At 37.5% G+C, this 24,756-nt stretch overlaps 1 protein-coding gene across 1 annotated transcript in view; it reads right to left on the bottom strand.

The window, feature by feature from the left end:
• The window catches only part of LOC136881882 (zinc finger protein OZF), a 71,210-nt gene extending 47,379 nt beyond the window's left edge, over positions 1-23,831 (bottom strand). Inside the window, exons 1-2 of the mRNA XM_067154326.2 lie at positions 23,728-23,831; positions 3,398-3,490 (exon numbers count right to left, since the gene is read on the bottom strand). Of these exons, the coding sequence (XP_067010427.1) occupies positions 3,398-3,490; positions 23,728-23,730 (96 nt within the window). The 5' untranslated portion in view covers positions 23,731-23,831. The remainder of the gene's footprint in view (positions 1-3,397; positions 3,491-23,727) is intronic.
• Positions 23,832-24,756: the final 925 nt, after the last annotated feature.

Genomic DNA, 24,756 nt, shown 5'->3' with positions numbered 1-24,756 from the left:
TCCTCGGCTATCTGTGTTCTTGCCCTCTGGGTTGTGCTATATTCTCGGGAAGTCCAGACCCTATGGAGGCCGCACCTTCTGTAGGTTTCGCCAGTGATAATTCACGGTACAGTATAGTTTAAAGCTAAAGTATTTAATGGATGAAAGAATTGAAAGTACGGCAATTGGAACCTAGGGTAAACTCGGACTCATCAAATTAAACTTTTAAGATGACATTAAGCGAAGAAATAATGAAACACAAAAGGAATTAAACCAAATGAAACGAAACCAGAAAACATTGAGAATAACATTGCAAAAACACTGAAATAACACATACCGCGGAAAGATGGAGCTCCCGAGAGTAGTAGCCCTCAAGCGCGAACGCTCGCTTGGGCGGTCGGATGGAAATTGACGCCGAGCTCACGCATAATTTTTCGAAGCCGGCCACAAGGCCAGAAATGGCCCGATTACAATTAACCAATAAGATCAAACTTACCCTAGATTCCTGGACCTTTTTGCCAATAGGAACTCTCATGTCCATATATGGTAATTTTAACATCGTTAGCAATTGCACAAGTTCTGGAAGATTACGATTACAACACCAAAATTTCATCATAGGAAACCACACGTGTGGTACAGGTACAGGATGCTCCAAAATAAATCACCTTACAAATTTTACATCAGATTACATAAAAACTACATTAAAAAAATCACTTCAAAACACTTTTGCATGTTGAAATGTTCATACAGTTCAATATTTCTTGCAGTTACATGAAATTCCAGTAGAGTCCAGAGTTGCAAAAAAAAAAATTAAATCCTTCAGACAAATAAAAAAATTAAAATTTACATTTCCAAACACACTGTAGTTTCAGTTCTCCGTCCCACCAACCGGTGACAATTATTATTATTATTATTATTATTATTATTATTATTATTATTATTATTATTATTATTATTATTATTATTATTATTATTATTTCCTTATGCCTGACTAATGAGCGTAATTAAACTTATTTAGCTGATGTCGTTGCCTTTTCCTTCTCCCAAAATCTCTTCATCTTCTCACTGTGCCTTTTCTTGCGAGGTCTGCTTTAACTGCAACGGAAAAAATCCCACGGGAAAGAACAGGGTGAATCCCACTATGAATGTGATAAGTGTAAGGTGGCACTACAAGTATATGAGTGTTTTAAGATCTACCACACTGTGTTGAACTATTGTTAGAATGTGAACTGTGTTTCAGGGTGTTAACTTGGTGTAGCAAAAGTGTTCTCTTTTAAGCCAGATTAAATCGCAATCAATGTACATTTATTTTCAAGAAAAATTGCAGTTCAATTATCCCTTCACTGCAGAAGAGCTAAACAAAAATATTCCTTATTCTTTTAAAGTTACAGCCTGTATTAAAAATATAAGTACCGGTAATTCTTTATTTTTTAAAGCAGTTGATGTTAAGTTCCACGTTTCATAGACCCGTTCTAATAATGGTAATATTTGTAGCAGTTACTTTCTAAAGAAATGCAAAGAAGTTTTAGTTATGCCCATAATGGAACTTATCACTAGCTAATGGTTAAGTGCCTGATAGCCTTAAAATAGCCAGAGTAGTCCCTATATACAAAGGTGGCAGTAAATATGAACCTGGCAACTACAGGCCAATTTCCATTCTCTTAGGATTGGAAAAAGTACTAGAAATGGCAGTAAAAACAAGACTTCTGAAATTCCTAGAATTTTTTTTTCCAATAGACAGTATGGGTTTCTGGAAAAGTCTAGCATAACTACAGCCATAGTTGATGTAGTGCAGGCATTACAACAAACTCTGGACTCTGGTCTTTGTGCTGGAGATTTTTTTATTGACTTGTACAGCATTTGATACAATTAGTCATAATTTGTTAACATATTGTAAAGTTGGAAATGAATGGAGTGAGAGGAATTGCACTGAAGTAGTTTGAAAGTTATTTAAATAATACAAAGCAGTTTGTTGATATCAAAAGTACTATAAGTTCCCCTTTATCAGTCAAGTATGGTGTACCTTCAGTTCTGTACTGGGCCCTGTATTATTTATTATTCTTTAATGATTTTTAAAAATCTTGATCTCGAAGGGAATCTGCTTCTGTTCGCTGATGATAGTGGTCTTTTTACTCAGGAGAAAATCAACATATTGTCATAAATAAAATGAAGAATGACTTCTCTGCATTAACTGAATGGTTTAAGTAATTATCTTACAATCGACTCCAACAAACTGTTTTTATACTTTTCCGAAGAGCTGGAGATATGTTTATAGGGCCGAGTAACACGCTGACTCTTAATGGTGATTACGTTAAACAAGTTGATTGTATTAAATATGTAGGTGTTTTTATAACATCCTCACTAGACTGGGACCATCATCTGCCATTTATTAAGAGTAAAACAGTACCAACTATAGGTGTATTGAACAGACTATGTGGAATAATTCCTTATTCTAACTTAAAAGTGTGTTTACTATGCTTTAATTCATAGCCATCTACAATACACTAATGTTGTATGGAGATGCTGCACTCAAGTTCAAATAGAAGAACTTCAAATTCTTCAAAATAAAGGGCTCAGAGTCCTTTATAGTTTCCCATTCTTAATGTCCAGACATATAATATACTCATCAATAGGCATTCCCCCAGTTAGTTGTATCTCCCGGTATTGTAACACTCACCTTCAAAATTAAACTTGGGAAAAAGTAAAACTCACAATTCATCAGGAATTTGTCTATTCATGATCACACAACACACAATCTGGAAACTTACATGTCCCTGGAATGAATAGAGGAACTAATGGTGTTAGGGCTATAATAGCATTTAATTCCATTCCAGACATGATGAAAGCTTGTCAGAATTTCAATAAATTCAAAGGAAATATTAAGAAACATTAGTGGACAAAATTTATGCTCTTGGATTTAGTCTGTTAAGATGCACTTTTTATCACGTTTCATTTTGAGCGATATGGTTCTGTTTATATAAATGTTTAAACAACAACTGTATCCTTGAAAAATGTTGTATTTTAGATTTAAATTATTATAGACTTTTATCAGCTTTGTATTGTAAATAATTCAATTTTTCTTTAATATTGTAACTGTGCCAGCTCTTTAATGTACTGTCCCCATAAAATAAATAAATAAATAAATAAATAAATAAATAAATAAATAAATAAATAAATAAATAAATAAATAAATAAATAAATAAATAAATAAATAAATAAATAAATAAATAAACATACATTTGTTCAAATGAGTTTAGTTGCATAATTTGTTCTAGAACAATTTGGTTTAATATCAGGAGTGACAATTTACTGCTCAGGTCAGGAAGCAATGTAAAATATCAGGTATGAGAGAGTTACCAGCCAAATGCATTCAAATGTTTAAGGGTTAAATTCTAAAGTTATCCAGAATGCTACTTACAAGTAAAGTATTTTCTGTTTCTTCAAGCCAGACTGGTTCCACTTTCAGGTCCATTTCACACAGAGATTGTGCTGGGGTTAGCAAGTACTTCCACTGAAACACGATCCAGAAAGATATATCATTGTTAGGGTCATCAATCCTCAGACCAGGAGTTCTCAAACATTTTGCTTTGCAATACTCTTGTGGGAAATGCAGCATAGCCAACCTGGTGTAGAATAGGGAGCAATCCCGATGGATGAGTGACCCTAGTGGAAAGAATAAAGGGTCTTTCTTACAAACCCAGACTGAACGTGCAGTGTTTGTACTCTGCGCTACGACAGCTACCTCAGCCGCCGCCCTGCTTTAAGCCTCTATACAATATTATATGAAATTTTATCTTACAAAAGATGCTGGAAGTTTCATCCTTCATAATGAGGGACTTCATAAACATCATTGGGATTTTCTCCAAGCCAATAGCGACAGTTATGACTGTTGACATGCGCATTAAGATGAAACCAGGCCTCATCCGAAAAGAACAAAAGCTGTGGGTCGAATAAACGATCGTTCAATGATGCAAGATACCACTCACGATATCTCACTCTTGTGGCTGGATCAGTAGGTTTTAAATAGTCAGCCCACGTAAACCTGTATGGTTTGATGTGCTGTAGCTCTGTGTGCAGAAGAAACCAAAACCCCTACTTATTGTGCTAATTTTGTGAGTGATTTATTTGGTGACCATGCAAGATTTTTTTTCTTTTTTTGCTATTTGCTTTACGTCGCACCGACACAGATATGTCTCGTAATCTATAATCTTCATTTCCGTATTGACAATTGCACAATTAAAAATAGGAGAGGATTTCCACCAATCAATACTTATTTATTGTATATATTAAACTACAGGACCGGTTTCGACCTCATATTCAAGGTTATCTTCAGCTGAACCATACATACATATTTATATAATGAAGCTTTGATTAAGATTGTGGTATTGAAGGAATGCCATATGATGATGATGTACATTTAGTTACATACAAATGGGGCACGTCTTAGCGTGAACTGGCGTGTATGTCATTCTGTACAATATTGCAACTGTATGTCTAAAATGTTTCTCCAAGGCCTTCGATAATCTTAATAGAAACATCATATCGTCGAAACTAGATTCTCTTGTAGAGGACAAGGCGCTCACTCTTTTGATCCATAACATGTTGATAAATAACACTGTCATCATCTCAGACAATATAACCTCATCGAGGGAGATCACGCAGACAAATGGCGTTCTACAGGGTGACCCTCTCAGTCCTCTATTGTTTAATGTAGCTACCTATGATGTGGTCCAAGCGATAAAAGAGGTGACAAACGAAGTAACCACGTATTTATATGCCGATGATATGGTTCTAGGATCACACGATGTTAAAGAGCTACAAAAAGCACTGGATGCACTGGAGAAGTGGGCAGATATAAATGAATTGCAGGTAAACATCGAAAAGACTGTCTACATGATTTTCAGGAAGGGTGGACGAACATCCTCAAGTGACAAAGTGACGTACAAAGCAGAAACATTAAACGACGTGAACAGTTTTAAATATCTGGGCTTGACGATGCAGACGACAGCAAACTCCTTTAGACTTCATATTAGACTACGTGCTGCGGCAGCTATGAAAGCGATATTTGACATCAAGAATCTAAACAGACTATCTCTCAAGATGGCCATTACCCTGTTTGACGCAAAAATAATCCCTATTTTAACATATGGACTGGAAATCATTTGGGATAAGCTAACAAAGAATGACCTACACATTCTAGAAAAAGTCAAAGCCCGATTCTTAAAGACAACCCTGTGTGTGTCTAGATTCACTAGATCAAGACTGGTTTATGAACTCGCAAAGGAGCCTTTCCTAATCGAAGATTTGAGATTCAAGCTTGCTCTACCTTATACAGACCAATGGAAGAAACTCCTGGACGAAAGAGTGGCCAAAAGGAATGATATTTGTCCCGAATTCTATACGACTGAAGCAATGACGAACAGAACATGGACCAATACAAACCAGGACCTCCGACATTTTATCAATTCTATGGCAATTCATGGATACCACTACAAACTCTGCAAAACCAGGATCTTTCATGAACCGGACGAGAGTTGTGTGTGTAAACTGTGTAATTTGACTTGTTCTCGTTACCATGTCGTGGAATGCTCTAAGAGAAATAGGCCTATAATTGACTTATGTTTAAATGACATGTAATCGCTTTATATACACAAATTGTGTGCTATTAAATTATATATAAAATGTTGAAGGTCTTAAAACTAGTGTATAAAACACGTCTTTTCCTAAACTAACTTATATATATATATATGTACAAGATAAAAACAATATATAAAAACACTTCATGCATATGAACATTCGTTCTTGCTTGGTAGTCAATACATCAACTAACTTCTGTATTTAAGTCTTATTCACAGTTGTACACTTCAGCTGCTATTCTTGGAGTTTGTAAAACTGCATGGATAAAAGTTTTGTCTTCCTGTGCGTATGTGAGATAAAACACTTTCAATTTTTAAAAAAAGACAACATGAATTGGTTCTAATAAAAGGGCAACACACACAGCAGAGCTGAACATATTTTACTTGAATTTCATCCATACATTTGGCACTTTTTTAAAATTGAAAGTGTTTTATCTCACATATGCACAGGAAGACAAAACTTTTATCCATGCAATTTTACGAACTCCAAGAATAGCAGCTGAAGTGTACAACTGTGAATAAGACTTAAATACAGAAGTTAGTCGATGTATTGACCACCAAGCAAGAACGAATGTTCATATGCATGAAGTGTTTTTATATATTGTTTTTATCTTGTACATATATATAAGTTAGTTTAGGAAAAGACATGTTTTATACACTAGTTTTAAGACCTTCAACATTTTAGACATACAGTTGCAATATTGTACTGAATGACATATACACCAGTTCACGCTAAGACGTGCCCCATTTGTATGTAACTAAATGTACATCATCATCATATGGCATTCCTTCAACACCACAATCTTAATCAAAGCTTCATTATATAAATATGTATGTATAGTTCAGCTGAAGATGACCTTGAATATGAGGTCGAAACCGGTCCTGTAGTTTAATATATACAATAAATAAGTATTGATTGGTGGAAATCCTCTCCTATTTTTAATTTAACAGATATGTCTTACGGCGACGGTGGGTTAGGAAAGACCTAGGAATTGGAAGGAAGTGGCCGTGGCCTTAATTAAGGTACAGCCCCGGCATTTGCCTGGTGTGAAAATGGGAAACCATGGAAAACCATCTTCAGGGCTGCCGACAGTGGGGCTCAAACCCACTATCCCCTGATTACTGGATACTGGCCGCCCGTGCAAGATTCACACCAATGGCATCTACCTTTCCCTCTATTAAAACTGTTCATGTGCGCACATATTTTTATTGAGCACTGAGCCAGTGGTTTCAAATTTAATTATAATTACATGAATCTGTGCTGAGCAAGTGCATGCTGTACACGTCGAGCCAACTCGTACTTAAAATAACTTTTACATATGAAAATATGGTGTTGCAATGATAGCTAACAGCTGAGATTCAGACTGGCTATTGATGCTAGGTCAAACATGTGCACGCTCCCTGCAAGGTCAAGAATTATGGGCGTGCCTCCCGTACTGCTGCTTAGGTTTTAGAAAGTAAAAATTCTGCTTGATGGTCTGGGTTTATAACAGGGCCCTGTATTCTTCATTTCACGACATAAGAATGCTGCCTGACAAAAAGCAATAAATCTGGCAAACACATGACACTAATGAGAAAAAGGACTGACAAGAAAAACTGCAATCCAACTCCCACCCAACAAAATCATTGCTGTCGTTTCTGTGCTTTATGCTTCCGAAGATGGTCCTGTTATAAAGGTGCTCCTAGAGTGTGTAAAATGAGGAACTGTAAGAAAAGAAGCCAGTGGAGAGAAAGACAGAGACAGCCAAACAGTTAACATGGCATTAGTCTATCGCTCTAGAGTAGTGTTCTTATGTCATGAAACAAACTTCTCACCCCCACCATTATTGATTCTAATACTGTGCAAACAGAGATTTTCGGCACTGATAGGGACAGAAGAGATTTTTTCTATATGATAAGAATTGAGAGTGTGTTTGTTGGCGATTCTTCCCTGTATTGAACAACTGTGCAAGAGTAAACGATCCCAAATTTCCAACTAACTTGCAACGATAATGTAAACCATTCCTCTTCAGTTTTGACTACGTGTCAACTCTTCCAGTCTGTTACAACACTAAGAACACTATAAGCTTGACCATAATGGCCACCAATGGTCCATATTGACCTAAATTACTGTTAATAATTATTTGAAGGTCTGCCTTGTAATATGTATATGTATTTGATATATTAGCAAGTATACTAGATTTTAATTGTACTGACAAGGCGGACTTTTAAATAATTAATAACGGTACACTAAGAACACCGCACTACAATTTGCCAATGTTGTGAATGAGGCTTGACTGCTGGACATAACAGATGTGAAACCAGAGCTGATCTTAAGTACGAAAGTACTGATGAAACATTCTTAATTTTTCCGTTTCTAGCTTTACCGTTCTCTAATGTTAATACATCTATATATTAACCTTTTACGTGCTGAGTTACCAGTTGACTGTTTGGTACCTCAGCACTGAGTTTTTTCATTAGTATGTACACAATTTTGTAGAAGCCTCAATTTTTAACTTATTAGCTTAAAAAGTTTATAAATGTTGGTTGTTTATAAATCTAAATGCAAATGGAAAATCCTACACTTATGTTCAATATTATTTTGAGAGAAAACAAAATTACACTTATGTGCCCATCCGTGCATTATATTTATATAACGTAAAGAGCCCAAAATAATATTATTTCGTAAAATCTGTAGGCAACTAATACATGTAACTCCTTAGAAGTATACAAGTTGATATTTTAAAATACTTTCCCAACCTGGAATGTGGCGATAGTTAAATGTTTTCTATTAGAATGTTGTGATGGCGATTTGTTCAACTATCTGCACCAACTCCACTGGCACAGAAGTTTCTAAAAATCAATAATTTTCGGGTTGTCATCAAACATTACTTGGCCCTCAGAGCCGGTCACAGTTACTTGAAACTCTGGTGAAATAATCACTTAAAAGTTCATAAAAATGATCATCTCCATCATCACTTTCCACTGTGGTTAATAACTGAAAGATTCTGTGATCCGATATAACATCGCTGCAAGAGCAACTAGATTGTTGTTCCACCATGTTTGTTTACATCACAGTTGAACTCCACAGACGTCTACAAAAAGCTCTGTAAGTTACTTTCTGAAGCTATAAACTCTGATCAATTAGTTCTACATAATGCCCAACAGATGGCAGAACATGTCAGAGATCAAATTGGCACTTGAAAGTGAACCGGGAAACTCAGAAAAATTAAAATTCTCGTGCCCCGTCTATCGACAGGCGTAGCAGTGGTGGTCCGGCACTCATCGAGTTAAAAGAGGTTACTAAAAACAGCTTCGGCAAATGCGTCCATCAATTCTACTTGTTTATTCTCTCCAGAATTACCTGCCGGTAAATCATGAGACATTGATAGTTCAGCCAACTTCAAGTAATCATAAAATCAAACCAGTAAGTGATCACTCCAAAAACTGCAGGCGAAAGCTTACTCTAACCCGCAATACAATCTGTACTTAGCAGGTTGCTAAGCGACAGACACTTTCATTCTTCTGCTTGTTTCCAAATTCGGCCGCCTATGGACCGCACTGAACTTAAGGCTTTCTCTTCTTCTTCTTCTCCCAGAACCTCTTCATCCTTTCACTTCTGATCTTTCTTTCTTTCTTTCTTGGATATGACCAGTTTGGGTCTACATTTTGGTGGTTTCTCCTGGAATGTTTTCATGCTGTCCACTCAGCTTCTAAATTCTTTTCTGTTGTGAACCATATCAATTGTAAGTCCACTTTCTATTGCATCTATTTTTACCTCTTCCACCCACTTCGTCGAAGTTTTCAGTCCAGTAATCTACTTGAATATTTTCTTAGTTAGCCGTTTCTCATCCATTCTGTCTAGATGCCCATAGAATTTTAGCCTTCACATTCGCATGGTGACACTTTCATTAATATTCTCATATATGTGATTTCCATCCTTAATAATGACATTGCATGCAGCCATGTTTGATATCAAACCAAAGAGTACACACTTCCTCTGATCACAGAAGAATACTGTTCCCTGCTAGATACTCTTTGATTCTCTACCTTTTCCAGCTTCCAAATATATTCAACAGATGGTAGAGCATTGCTAATAACTTACATACTGCTGAGAGAAAAACATCTGCGTACGAACAGACCCCATCATGACATAACCTTAATTTATCCATCGATAGGTGTTCCCAGATAATGTCTATCTACACTAGAAAGAGTGAAGACCAATGTATCTTAAAAAAGATCTGTGCCTGGCAAAAAGTGCTCCTTCCAGACTAACCTACGAGCTCACAAGACAACCGTTCTATACAGAAGAACCGCAATTAAAAATAATATTGCCCTCCGCAACACAATACCAAGATTGAAATCAAGAACTTCACAATACAAAAGCAAATATATCGATAGGTTTTGACCAAAGAGATGGCATGATGACGTCAGAATGAATGAATTCCGACTACAAACTGCGTCACACCATAATGCACTTATAAAATATTCATAAAACCATTGGAAAGGGCAGACAAAACAATATGACTACAACAGGCATATGAAGACGAGTTATCTGACCTATTTATAATGAACGTTACGGAGCAGCACGGGTCCTCTAGTAATGTCTGTTTTTGTGAGCTGATATTTTTCCTAGATTATTGTGGCACGCTCTTTGAGAACTACCATCTAAAACTGACTGAGCAAGCCTGTAGCTTTACGTGATTGTTGGAACCATCTGCTTTGCCACACAACCTCCAACTTAACATGCAATCCCAAACAAAGTAACGAGACTCTGCATATGCACAGACGAGGCTCAAACCACAGCCAGTAGTGACTGTGTTACTAGACAATCACATAGTGACTTGTGGCTCCAGAGACTGGCCTGATGACACCCTAACTAGTGCTAAGCACTCACTCCTCTAACATTATACATACACTCAAAACCAGACCTTCCCAAATACTCCTCCAGTCGTACTCCTACCGTAAACATTGAGCGCAGGTCTGGCTGGAGGTTAGGGCGTGAGGAGGAGATAAATAATACCAGTCAGTTCACACGAAAGTAGAGACTGTCTGCTTTTAAAGAGGGTGGAAGAATTCTAAGGGCTCAAGACAATTTCTATCCATTTACCAGACCTTTGTCTTTTTTAGCTGAGAAAGTTCATCATTACTTCCAGAATGAACTGAGAGATCAGCAGTACCTACAACTTTCGGGTCAAGGACATATTTCCACAATCCCAAGATGAGCACTGTTTCTATGAACATCTTCGTCAACTGCAATACTCTTGACTGCAGAGCCAAGCTACTACAATTCATTCAGGTTTAGAAGTGAAGCTTCCACGGTGTGAAGAATTATTTAATTTATTTTCCGGGTTGAACCGTGTGATATGCGTACAAGTACAACACGGTTCAACCCGGAAAATAAATTAAATAATTAAATCATTCAGGTTTAGTTACATCTATGCAAGCATTTTTTTTCTGTTATGAAATTGACCAAATCCTGGCAATATGCAGGTTTGACAGCCTGAAACCTGCGTGAATCATTATCCTTTGTTCCAAACACAGAATACATAGTAGAGTAGAAAGATAAATGAACATACACACACACATTAAGTCTCAGGTCCAAGCTTTTTATTATAAATACAAAACATCCTTATCACATTATGCCTGATTATGAAGGTTGTGGATATTGCTTCATCAGCCCAATTTCATCACAAACACACCCCAGCCTGCCACACCTGTCAGTATACATTGGTGTCTTGAACACATTTGTATCAAACATTGCAACCGTGGCAGACAGCTGGAGCAAGGGCTAGCAGTGGTTGGGCTCTTCAGGCGCAACACTGTTCTAATCTGTTTTCTATATTTTGTCTCAACATCCCCTATTATTTTTTATGATTGCATTTCCCTTCAAAACTAATTGGAAAAGTATTAAGTTTCCTACCAAGTGTCTTCATCTTCTTCTTTGTCTTCTTCGCTATTTGCTTTACATCGCACCGACACTGATACGTCTTATGGCAACGATGGCATAGGAAAGGCCTAGGAATGGGAAGGAAGCGGCCATGACCTTAATTAAGATACAGCCCCAGCATTTTCCTGGTATGAAAATAGGAAACCACGGAAAACCATCTTCAGGGCTGCCAACAGTGGGTTCGAACACACGATCTCCCGATTACTGGATACTGGCCGCACTTAAGCGACTGCAGCTATCGAGCTCGGTAGTCTTCTTCGTCTTCTTCTTAAGGTAGGTATTTGCAATGTGGTCTTTTACATCATATTTGTAACACCAGATTTCATAATTTCTATTATCTAAGCTCCTATAATCTGCATACTTGCTTGATCTATCGCTGTTCATGCTACACCAGCAGAACCCCATATCATGGATTCAAATCCAGCAGAGATATTCAGACATTAGAAATGCAGGTCCATTTGCCACTCCAGGTCTTCATATCAAAAATATCTGCCGACACATTTGGTGTTACCCTGCCAAAAGTAATTTAAAAACTAAGTTGTTAGTTGCCAACCAAGTTCTGACATGTACTTGAATGAAATTGAACATTGAAATTGACATGTAGGCAGCTTATAAGGCACCAAATCATAATTAATGCAAGCAGCAGCAAAGGCTGTATTATTATTATTAATATTATTATTACTACTACTACTACTACTACTACTACTACTACTACTACCAGTTATTCTACTGTAAGAGATGAGATTTGTGCTGTACAAAGGAGGCGCAACAGGTTTCCTCCAGTTACTCTGGTTTTACCTGTCATCTTTCATTCCAGCAACACACTCCAGTGTCATTTCTTTTCATCTGTCAGTCAGTCATAAATCATTGCTCCAGAGGAGTGCGACAGACTTCCGCAGCCGGCACAATTCCTGTTCTCGCCGCTAGATGGGGCTTCATTCATTTCATTCCTGTATGTTGGGTATTCAGCCCGAAGGCTGGTTTGATCCTCCACAGCTATGCCAATAGCTATCATAGATGGCCTAGGCATCACTGAAGAGGCATACTAAAGAAATGAAGAATGAAGTAGTTTCCCATTGCTTTCCTTGCCAAGCCAGAAGTTGCTCACATATCAGTCTGCCAAGCACACTGAAATGCACGCACCAACCAACCCTATGAGTGATATTTTCACACCATTCATAACAGGGACTGGCTGCATAAGGAATGGTACTTCTAGCATCACTCAGGCCTCAGTCACTTTCATATTGTCAAAGCCACGGATGAAACTGACACAGGTAATTGAAAGTAACAAATTTCTTCTAGGCCATACCAGAAGATATAGTGCACTGTAAACACTACATGTCACCAGCAGAGGCATGTTTCATTCCTCATGCGGTCAAGTAACTAGAAACAGGCTGTGATTTTCACTTTCATTCTACCGTTAAGTAACAGTTGCTTTTAAAGCAGCCTAGGTACTGAAATTTTGTCCTATAGGAGTTCTTTATGTGCAGGTAAATCTGAGCATTATCATATAATAACATCAAAAGAAAATGATTCTGGTGGCATCTTATTCAATACCAGACAAACTACATTATTTGAACATAATCAAATACCATCGGAGTGAGACGAAATGAACCTGCCCTCCGTTGGACTCTGAAAGGCAGCACTCTACCAGCTGAGCCACTTATTTCTACAAATGTTACCTTTATTATCATTATCGCCAACCTCTTCAATGGAGTATGGCAGCTCAAAGTGCCATTAGTATTTACAGAACTCTGTTCAGCAGCTTACGTCTGAGATTTAATTAATTTTGTTGGGTTAATAATAAACATGTCAGCAGAGAAATTTTACAGTTATAGCTGTTTCATCTCTTGACTTTCAAAATAACAATTGATATATTTCAAATAAAATTCCAACTTATTAGGACATGCTTATGCTGAAGAGTTGTTCAGTACACAAATGTAATTAAAATGGTCATGGCTGCATTAATTGAACAGGACTGTTATTTACTCACACACCAGTACCATGTTTATAAAAGAGCTTCACAGGTCCAGTTTTAGGAAGCTAAATTTTTGGCAGCACAAACTTCACCAAAACTTAGGTGATGTTTATTATTGCTCTTGTACGGGGTCTCTCATAGAAACCAAGATCGTCGATGCAGCGTTTTTACTCTCCGATGTGTAAGGTTCAGTACAGGAGGCGCGCGCATAGCTCTCGACCTTGCAAGCAGCCTGCCCGTGTTCGACCTGGTAAGTACTAATTAATACCAACATAGTTAGTCCGTTATTGGACATTATTGGGAATCGACATCTATATCACCTGGCAAGTATTAGTCCCCAGTCTGAATCTCAGCTGTTAACATGGTGAGACAGTTATCATTGCGACACCATATTTTCATATGTAAATGTTCTGGTTTCATCTTAACGGCCGTGTGAACAGTCATAACTCTCGCTATTGGTGTGCAGAAAATCTTAATGGTGTTTATGAAGTCCCTCATTATGATAGGAAGATTGGTGTTTGGTGTGATGTAAGTGCAAGACGAATAACTGAGCCTATTTTTTTCAGGACAACAGTAAACACAGAGAGGTACCAAGTTGACATTCTGAAGCTGTTCTTCCATCAGATAACGGAAGGAGAAAAACTGCATGGGGCGTTTCAACAAGAGTCAGCCCCTGTTCATACAGCAGAAGATTCCTTCGTACAATCTCGGAAGTGTTTGCAGACAGAGTGAACAGTGCTGGCCTGTTTCCCCCTCGTTCTCCAGATCTAACAGTGTGTGATTTTTACTTGTGGAGTAAACTGAAAGAAGAGGTGTATCGAACAAATCCTCACACATTGGAGGAAGTGAAAGAAAACATTACAGTGGCAGAACTCACTCGCATCAGCCAGAATGTGGCCTCAGGAAGGAGAACACTTCCAGCATTTAGGCTTAAAGCAGGGCGGTGAGACAGCTGCTGTAGGGCAGAGACCCTCTATAAAACAATACTATTCTCATGTAATTTATGTATTTTAATACAAATTAAATAGTTACTGCATTTTATAAATAAATAACATTAATTATCAGTGTAATATCACATTTTTCATATATTTTAAATTAAATTTTTTTACTTTGTACCAATTTCTTCACCTTTTCTATTCTACTGTTTCAGTATTATCCTAATCATTTATTATTTTTAATATTGTAATTTTTTATACTATATATTTAGTAAAAATAAGTAAATTAAGTATAAGTGTGTATTTAACACCAGAACAAAATCAATTCTTTAGAAATGTGGTGATGGCAAAGAATGTTCGGCATACCTTAGACAGCATCTCACAGCAATGATTCCATTATAAACCAGCTCAACCTCAGAATCAGATTATCGTCAATATGTAAACAAAGGGTTTTACAATTCTTTGGACACAATATGTGACGTGGGAATGACAGCATAGAACTGATCGTTGTTGGGTTTCCAGCAAGAGAGATCATGGACGAGTTCACACTCAAGAGTATAGATGGGTTGAACATCTTTGGTGCAGCACACATGGCCAAGGACGACAAGAGATGGAGACAATGGACAAACAGCCTCCTTGAAAATTACAATCCTCAGAATTGGGGGAACGATGAGAGAGGGGGGGGGGGGGAGGACACCTAGTATCAAAAGCCGCCAAATCCATTTTTGACAAAATGGAGTTACACATTGCTGACAGATTTTATACTGAGGAATTCAATGGAATGACGATTGTGGATCAAAACCAAATATATCCCATTAAAGTACATAGTCAAATAAGAGGCTGAGTTTTAATATCCACCAAATCCATGACATTTGTTGTGTCAAAGTCTGCCTAATCCCCATCACCCAATCAGCTTGCTGTGACTTCGCAGCATTGGCAGTTTGTGTGTTTCCTCTTACTTCCGCGATGTTTCACTGTTGAAGCCTTTTCTTCTTTTTGAATAAGGTGTTAAAATTACTAACAAAACATTCTGAAGAAGAATGGAGGAATTCTGGTTTAGAAAACAGAAAGATCTAGGACTTTAGCCTGAAGAAAATGAAGAAGACATAGAGGAAGAAATAGATACAGATGCAGAGTCAATGCAAGAACAGTGTAAAACAATTAATTTTCATTTTCATAATGCGTCTTGAAATGCATTGCCAGGCTCAGTAGCTCAGGCAGTAGAGTGCTGGCCTGGTGCACACGTGGACCAGTTCTATGACCGGATGCCTTTCCTGATGCTAACCCTATGCAGTTGGGTGAATATGAAGAGGACTGTTTTGGGACAAACACAAACACCAGCCCCTGAACCATACCGTACCGGGAACACAGCAAGTTCAAAGTATGAGAATTAAACCTTGCACAAGGTGAAGGATTGCCAAGCCCACCAAACTCAGCTGACGTACACAGCAGTGACGTGGCCGCCTTGGGTCAGCCTCCCTCAGCGAGCATGACTGTACATGGTAATCTTCCGATCCATCTGTAAAATGTCTATTTGGAGTTAAGATACAATTATTTTTGCACTGCCAACATTGAGGTTATAATAACAGCTGCAAACCATCAAATTCTTGAGCAGTACTTTAGGAGTTATAGAGGTGGATAATATCCACGTTTCAAGATGCTTCATCAGCTCCAGGTATAAAAGCGTGGCAATCTAGGCTACAGACAGTAATACTCCACTGTTTCTGTGATACGGGTGACAGGTCGAGCTCTACAACTGTGGCAGACCAATGCTATGTCCAGCTGGGACTCTGTATTTCAGTGAGATGACACTCTGTCTCTCTAGTGCTCAGTTCCAGTGGAACATACCATTGCTCTTCAAGTGTCATATTAGGACTTTTTTTTTTATTTTTTTACAAGCTGTGGTGTTCCAAAGGAATATAGAATTTTTCCAAGTGTTGTAATTTTTCCAAGTTTCATATTGAACTTGTGTTGTCTTAACAGACTGTGAGAACATAGAATATTTCCAAGTGCCACATTTAAACTTATAGTTTCTACTCCATAATAATTATTCACACACAGTGTTAAACATTCGTCAAGTGAAGTCAAACTTTAATAATTATTAATAGACAGTGTTGAACAGACTTCGAGTGCACGTAATTTCAATAATTATTTACAGGCAGTGTACAGCAGTCTCCATTAAATTTCTTTAATTTATAACAAACATGCTAACATGTCCTGAACTTGCACAAATTGTAAATATTATGTTCAGAGTTGTGTTCCAACCATAAAAATGATGAAGCCAGTCAGCTAGGAGCAGTGATAATACAAGTTAGCGACCTTATAGAATATTTCAGACTGTCGTGCCGATAACAATAACTTACGTCACGAACTTGACATTGTAAATTTGTACATAATTTTCCCAAGTATCAATTAAGTGTCAATTTCATGAACTTTTGACATGTGTGGATTCAACAAGTTGTTTGAGTCAAGGATTCAAGTTTCAATTTCATTAACATTTGATGTATTCCACTTATAATGAATCAATGCAGTATTTAAAGCAAAAAATAATTTATTACACAGTGATCCAGAAGTGAGTTGAATACCATACGGGGGACGTGTGTGCTCGAGATGCCTAACCTCTTAGTATTCTCATGCGAGATCGAACCCTGCAACGTGTGCACCTCAAAATTCAAGAACTTCCAGATCCTCCAGAAATTCAAGAAATTTTAGAACCAATATAGTTGGTCCATTATTGGACATTATAAATTTTCCAGCTGCTCATTCTTGGTTGCCAGCGTTACGCACCAGTGTGCTAAGTTGGGCTCATCAATTGGTAAATAGCACACCTACCAAGACGAATGGCTAGTGCATACCATGGAGGCTACTTGGAGCCACCAGCAGTGCCATGCACTATGAAAGACTTCGTCTCATTTTCAAAAACTGATCATCAGATGATAAAGATGTTGATTCCCATAGGGAACCTGAAATATTTGTTCCGAATGAGTAAATAACCAACCAACTATATTGGTATTATAAATTTACTCATTCAGAACAAATATTTCAGGTTTCCCATGGGAATCAACATTTTCATCAAATTCTAGAACATTGAGAACTTTGCATCAAGGACGAGCGTGGTCCCTGTCTAGACCGAGCCCAGCAATTATCCCGGAGTCCGGAGGTTCCAGCCTGCTACAACGCACGAACTCAACTTGCGTAAAAGGTGATATGAATTTCTTTTAAATGAACAATAAAACCAGATTTTCAAAATATAAATTCAATGAACTAATACCCTTTTCTGTACCAACTCCAATGCTATGTTTCACCCCTTAAAAATATTCCATTCTCTTCAAGCTAGTATCAGCAGCTAAAGGCACTGTTCCTGATACAACAGGCTGATAAAATCTCTGACCAAGTTGGGAATCGAGCCCAGGGTCCTCGGAACCAAAGGCAATTGCGCTGACACCAAGGAGCCGGACCTTGCTTGGCATATATTATATACTAGAAATAATGGTGTAGTAGCCACTAAGGAGAAAATATCATTGTCCCCCAGTAGTGGTGATTAGGGTGGTGAGAGGGGAGCCCCCTACCCCTGAGTTTTATTATTTCATTTTAGCTGGCTGAAACTAGCAATTTGTACGAGTCCTGTTGTTATCAGCTAATTCTTTCCTTTATTTTCTTCAATTATTAACAAAATTTTAAGCGGAAATACCAACAAAATGTCTGCCGTTCATTGCGGCTAACTGATTTGGATAGTGCCAAAGCAAGTAGTGCATGAGCTGTGAAGAAGGGGAGCAGGCGTACATTTTTTTGCCAAGGCCATGGGCACTGAGGTATGATTCACCGGCTTGCCATGTGCATTTGTCACTCTGGCAGTCTCTTTAATGTTTGTTAGTTTCTAAGTGTGTAGTCAAATACTAAATGATTTTAAATTGTATAATCATAACGTAATTCTTTGTTTATTGTAATACACATGTAATCTTGTTCCTTTGGTGAAAGTTTTACTGTATGGTATTGAACATTCTGTCAAAATCTGCTCAGATAATCAAACACTTACAATTTTGTAGTTCTTTTCAGTTTTAATGTATATAGCACCCTCCCCTTGACCGCTATGTTTCACAAACCCGGGTACTTCTAGTTATCTGTACATTTTTGCCCTCCTCTCCTGCACCCCCCAAACCCCACTTCTAATTCCCAATCACCACTACCATTGTCCTCCATACAAGCTTGTTGGTGTGAAGAAGGGGAGCAGGCGTACATTGTTTTGCCAAGGCCATGGGCACTGAGGTATGATTCACCGGTTCTGATGATTATGTTCTTTTCTTTCTCATAAATAGGTCTCAGAATTCTTTAACCTAATAATAACTCTGGGTGTATGAAAGCAGTTCTGTCAACAACAAATTTCATTTTTTGTCCAACCCTTGTCCCATTTCTCTATGCAGTCGGGTATGAGGTGAAATGAATCTGCATGGCTGGTTTTTATACCAGATGTCCTTCCTGACATCATCCTCGTCAGAGGAGATAATGAGATAAAATTAATGACGTGATGTATAATACTAGGAGGGGAAAGGCTGAAAGCTGGTGTCAGCATATAGGCTACTCCTGTTGAATAGCATCAAGGGGTCTGTTCAAGGCTTAACGTTCATCCGACAGATAAATCACCATGAAAAGCACCATATGATTTCCATATGATTCCGTCCTTTCTATTTCGACAACTTACTGGTCGTGAAACATGTAACCTTCAAACTTCATTTAACTACAAAATACTCCAGATGAAAACAAATCCCAAATAACAAAATATAAACAAAATCACTTGGCAATATTGCCACAAAACATGAGAAAAGTACTTGGAGAATGGCAAAAACTATAATTATATGACCAAAAATATATGTTTATACAATTTATTGGTCAAGTATGACTTCACATAAAAATAATAGATACATTTTTACTGGTGATATTTACATAAGATTGCCAGATCCTGCTTTTCTCGTATTCTTATGGGTTTTTTTTACAGATAATTTAGCCTTATGTTTTCTTATTTCCTCGTACAGCACTTTCTTCCTTTTAAAAAAAAATATTTAGCCCTGGCTGATAATAGAACCCATAACAATTATTCTCCTTAATATAACAAGATTAGACATTGTTTTGATTATTATCTTTGTTTAATTTTGCCTCAGTTATGAAAGATTGGATAGCAGCAATAAATTGATGTCGTGTATATTTGCAGATTCAGAAACAGCTGTAAAATTTTCCTGTGACAAAATGAAGGCAGAAATGTTAGTGAAAAACATATTAGCATATAAAAGTATCAGTGATTTTGTTGATGTCCTGAAATCCCTGGAAAGTATCAAGGAACAGGTGTTCACCCGAACTCATAAAATCAGAGCTTCAAATTGTAATAAATTTTGGCATGCCCTGTAAGTAGTGTTTTAACCTACTAAATAATAAGAGTAGACTGCAGGGCCCCACAGACCCTGTGGGGCGAGGGGGCCCCTGACTGTTTCTTACTTCAGTTGCTGAAGAGTAATAAAGCTACAGCACACAACATAATATTATTAGAGGGTTATTCCAAACTTCAGCCATTGAAGTGCAGAGCTTCTTTAGTTAATAGGGGTAAGGTAGTTATTTCTGAAAGAATGCAGGTTTCCCAACCTGTTCCAATAATAACCATTCCTTGCTGCCACTCACAATAATTAACATGTCTTTTGAAGTAATTAGCCAGTTCTGAGAACCCAGTAGTTAGCGAAGATGCAATAAAAAAGACATCCCCCTTACCTAAACCATAAATACTGAAGTTTCAAGCCTGTTAATAACTCTCGGCAGTCAGGCTTACAACGGATGGTTGAGTTGTAAATAGTAGTAAATTATTTGGTCCTAGGGACAAGATTATTTCTTAATATTGTGATGGTCAGCGTGTTTTAGTTACTGTAATTGGACTATGCTTTTCTTGTGTGTGTGTGTGTGTGTGTGTGTGTGTGTGTGTGCATACCATATAAATGTATTATTTTAATTCCTTCAGATATGAAAACTAAATTTGTATATTATTATTATTATTATTATTATTATTATTATTATTATTATTATTGCAGTTCACTGTAATAATATACAACCTTCTATTACAAAATAAACTTGAAATTTTGCATATCAGGGGCCCATTTTCAAGTATTGTGTATGGGAGGGGGGGGGGGCTTTCTTGGCGCCGCTACTGGCAGATTGCTAGATAGGGTGACCAACCATCTGGCATTTGCCAGTCATTTTTTAATGCTTGTCCTCTGTCCAGCAGACATTTATTTTTTGATGTTAAATGTCCAGCTTTTAGTATAATGTATTCTTGTTTGCTATGTTGCAAAGCTATTTTTTGTGAACTTTCTCCATTTTCCATATTTTGGATACCGCTGTCAGAATACGTCACTTACTCACTTGGTTTGTTTGATGCACATATGCTCTGATTTTGTCAGTGATGAAATCTTGCGATGCAATCGCAAGTTGCACCAATCTATTCATGTTCTCCCTCCCTACCCTGGATTTCAGATGAACAAAGACGGGTATTCACCAAAGTAAGCTTTTATGATAGGACGGAAAATAAATGTACGTGTTTTAAAAGTTAAACAGTTTCCTAAATCCTTCAGTGAAAATTGCTTCGAAAGAGAATGCATTGCATTTGTGGAACATGATGTTCTTTTTCATGAAATGTGCATTCAGTATCTGTTAAAAGGAGTAACCCCATGATGGAAGAATTTAAGTGTTTCCAATGGATGAAGCTTCATAGTATGAAAGACATTAAGTTTTAAGATGCTCTTCCTTGTCTCGAGTATTTGCAATCTAAAGGTGTGGAGATAAGACGATTCGAAATTTTTTGACCAATTTTGCAATGTTCACAATTACACTTGGAGTTCCAAAATTGATAAACCTGCAACATTAAACAAGCAGTGGTGAGAGTTTTCTGAATATAGCTCTGACATTGAAACATTTAGTAAGGTGGTTAAACTTTGTCAGTTTTATTTCGCTCTTCCAGGTTGCAATACAACGGTTTGAAGTGTTTACCCTGATTAATACACAGTGTTCAGAAGAAAGAAACCGTTTGCTGACTGAGTTGGTTAAGGGTATTATAATAGCGAGGTACAACTTTATAAAGATGCCATGTGGAGAGTTTTACAATTATTTTTTACAAAAAAACAACTCATTTTTCTTGTTGAAAGTGGGTGCAGTCGATAAGTATCAGCAAAAAATATCTACAACTTCGGCTTTATAATGTATGTAACACTAAACTTTGCATTTAAAATTAAAATTCCATTTTTTCTCCATTTTTATGAAGTCCTTCTTTTCTTTGAGAGTCTGTCCTCCAGTGGCGGTTCATGCATGAAGGGCTTTGAGGCACCGCCCCACCGCCTTTTCAAAATAATTTAACGTTATTTCACTCTGTAAGTGATTACATAAAGAGGACAAATGTACTGAAGTCAAACTTATGTGGTGTGATATTCAGTTATACAATGTATCTTTATTATTTCAGCTGTAAATATTTTGCTTTTCTATTTCCAAGAAAATCGCAAAGGCTTTCAGACCATGGCTGCTATCCAGCAAGCACAATGTTTCCTCTTTAGTCGTGAGGCACTCGGACTGTGGCAGCAGAGCCCTGAGTAGGTCCCCAAACTTTGCCAGTGTGCGGAGTGCAGGAAGAGCCTGGAAGGACAATGTGGGCTTTTCAGAGGTAAGAAGAGTGCAGGCGGGCATTATCTGTCCAACAGAGCCCTCAGTAGGTCCCAAGAGTTTGCAAGTGTGCAGGGTGTGGTAGAAGACTGAAAAAAGATATGGGCTTTTCAGAGGTAAGAAGAGTGCAGGCGGGCATTATCTGTCCAACAGAGCCCTCAGTAGGTCCCAAGAGTTTGCAAGTGTGCAGGGTGTGGTAGAAGACTGAAAAACGATATGGGCTTTTCAGAGGTAAGAAGAGTGCAGGCGGGCATTATCTGTCCAACAGAGCCCTCAGTAGGTCCCAAGAGTTTGCAAGTGTGCAGGGTGTGGTAGAAGACTGAAAAACGATATGGGCTTTTCAGAGGTAAGAAGAGTGCAGGCGGGTGTAAGCGCTGAACAGCGGAACCCTCAGCGACATTGTCAACCACTTTAAAATGTACCTAGACTTTTTTCCCCATGTCTTATATTAACTGTTGTTAGAGATTCATTCCAAAACATTTCACAAAACTATGAATTGCATTATACCGACTATTTAAACAATTCAGTTATATAAAGAAGCTAAAATAAAGATTCAAAATATAACCGTAACGTGACGGCACCATTTGTGGGGTGGTCAAATTGTTAAATACATTGTCATGCTTTGAAATTTGAGCAAGGAGATAGAAATTCGGAAGTGCACTGTTTGTTTTCATGAATGTTGTGATTATCAATTGTGATTGTGATCAGTGAAACAGTGCAGTGCCATAATAGTCGGGATTGCAGTAGCTGTTAGCCTATTAATGTGTGTGCATACATGCCATTGTAGTGTAGTTAATTAATTAATGTTGTAGTGCAAGCAGATTTCTATTCAGCCAGTGTCATCGGATTATTATTATTATTATTATTATTATTATTATTATTATTATTATTATTATTCATCTTAAAGTATCGTGGTGCTGGTCTGTGAAAACTCAACCGATTGAGGAGGGGAAAGAGATGGCGGCACAGCCCTGCCAGAGTGAAATATCACGAACCGCCACTGCTGTCCTCCATTTGAAAATTTAGAGTTGGTCACCCTATATGCTAGATAAAGTTAAATCAGTTTCAAAATACCGAAGTGTAGCAAAGCAATGGAGTTTAGGGCATAAATGTGTGTGAGTTTTGATCGAAAATAGCATTTAATACAAATTATGAAGACTCGAGTTATTTAAAAATATGTCAATCAAAAAATCTTCCTTTTCTTATTAAAAGAAAAGAGGGAACCCTATATTTATGTCACCAATAAAAACCTTGTCATCATGTACAGAAAAACTAGGAATGCATTAAATTTAACTTTAAAATAATACAAAGAGACCACGATAAAACCATGACATGTCACATACCCAAGCCTAAATCATGAGGTACAATAGGAAGTTATTTGTTCTCAGAAGAATGACAAGTGGATTCTATATGTTAGAGGTTATGAAGGCACTGTAAAACGAAACTTCTTAATGAAGGAAACTTTCCACATATAACACAATTACCGGAATAAAACTGTACAATGTATAGTATATATTGCGATATACGGGATATACACCATAAAAAAAACAATTGAGCACCAGCATTCAATAACTACATACCTACCATTTCGAAACTAAACCCGATTTAGTGACTCTGACACTGAAAACTATTTCTGAGGTTAAGGAGACAGGCTTTCAAGTGCTAAGAATTGTGACTGACAATTCTTCAGTCTTGTCTTGTCTTGCGGATATTTATTTGGGATTGAAAAGACTATTTCCCAGTCACAAGATCATTAATATGTTACACTTATATCACAAAAACACACGTTTACAACACAAATGTCCGATTTTAGCGTGATCACATGAAGATAGATGCACTTAAGGAAGTAAGATTATATCGGGTATGAGGAAGGGTTATGGAGGTAGTACATTCGGGACTGAGCAAAGACACAAAGAACTTAGAAGTGACGCTGTACGAGATCAGAAAATAATAAGAACCTTGAAACAGTATCTACTCACCAGGGGCATTGAGAAGTGCCACCTCATAAACATGTCGGAACAAAACCAACTGCAAAACTAAATCGTGATTACAATTTTATACGAGTGTTATCAAGGTACTCATTTAAAATGGTAATGATCGTAGGCGAAGGTTGGTGCAACAAAACTGAAAGTCGTGTAGGGAAAGATATTGGAACTTTAAGTAATTTCTGCATCAAAATGGTCTGGTGATGTGCATATTGGGGGCAATGAAAGAACAGGTGGTCACTATCGCACTCAGATTCTCCACAGGAACAAGTTGGGTCGTTCGTAATGTGAAAGCGAGTTAAATATACTGGGGTTAAGGCATGATTAAATCGTAGTCGGATGATATTAGTAATGTGACGTCGTGTATACGTACCATTTGCAAACCACGGTAGTGTGGGAATACTCGGTTGAAGTTGGTAGTAATATTGTCCTTTTGTACGAGCAGATAATCGCCATTGTGTGCACCATGTGTGTTGAGCTGCAGCTTTGATATTTGGAAAGAAGTCGAGAATCGGAATTTTGATTTGTAATATATTCGCGGTATCTGCACTAGCATCTTTCGCTGCTATATCGGCCATGTCGTTGTCTACGTGTCGATTATGCCCTTTGATCCATATTAACGTTATAA

The sequence above is a fragment of the Anabrus simplex genome, chromosome 10 (genome assembly GCF_040414725.1).
Source record: "Anabrus simplex isolate iqAnaSimp1 chromosome 10, ASM4041472v1, whole genome shotgun sequence".
In the NCBI taxonomy this organism is placed as follows: Eukaryota; Metazoa; Arthropoda; class Insecta; order Orthoptera; family Tettigoniidae; genus Anabrus; species Anabrus simplex.
This window is presented reverse-complemented; position numbering and strand designations above follow the sequence as displayed.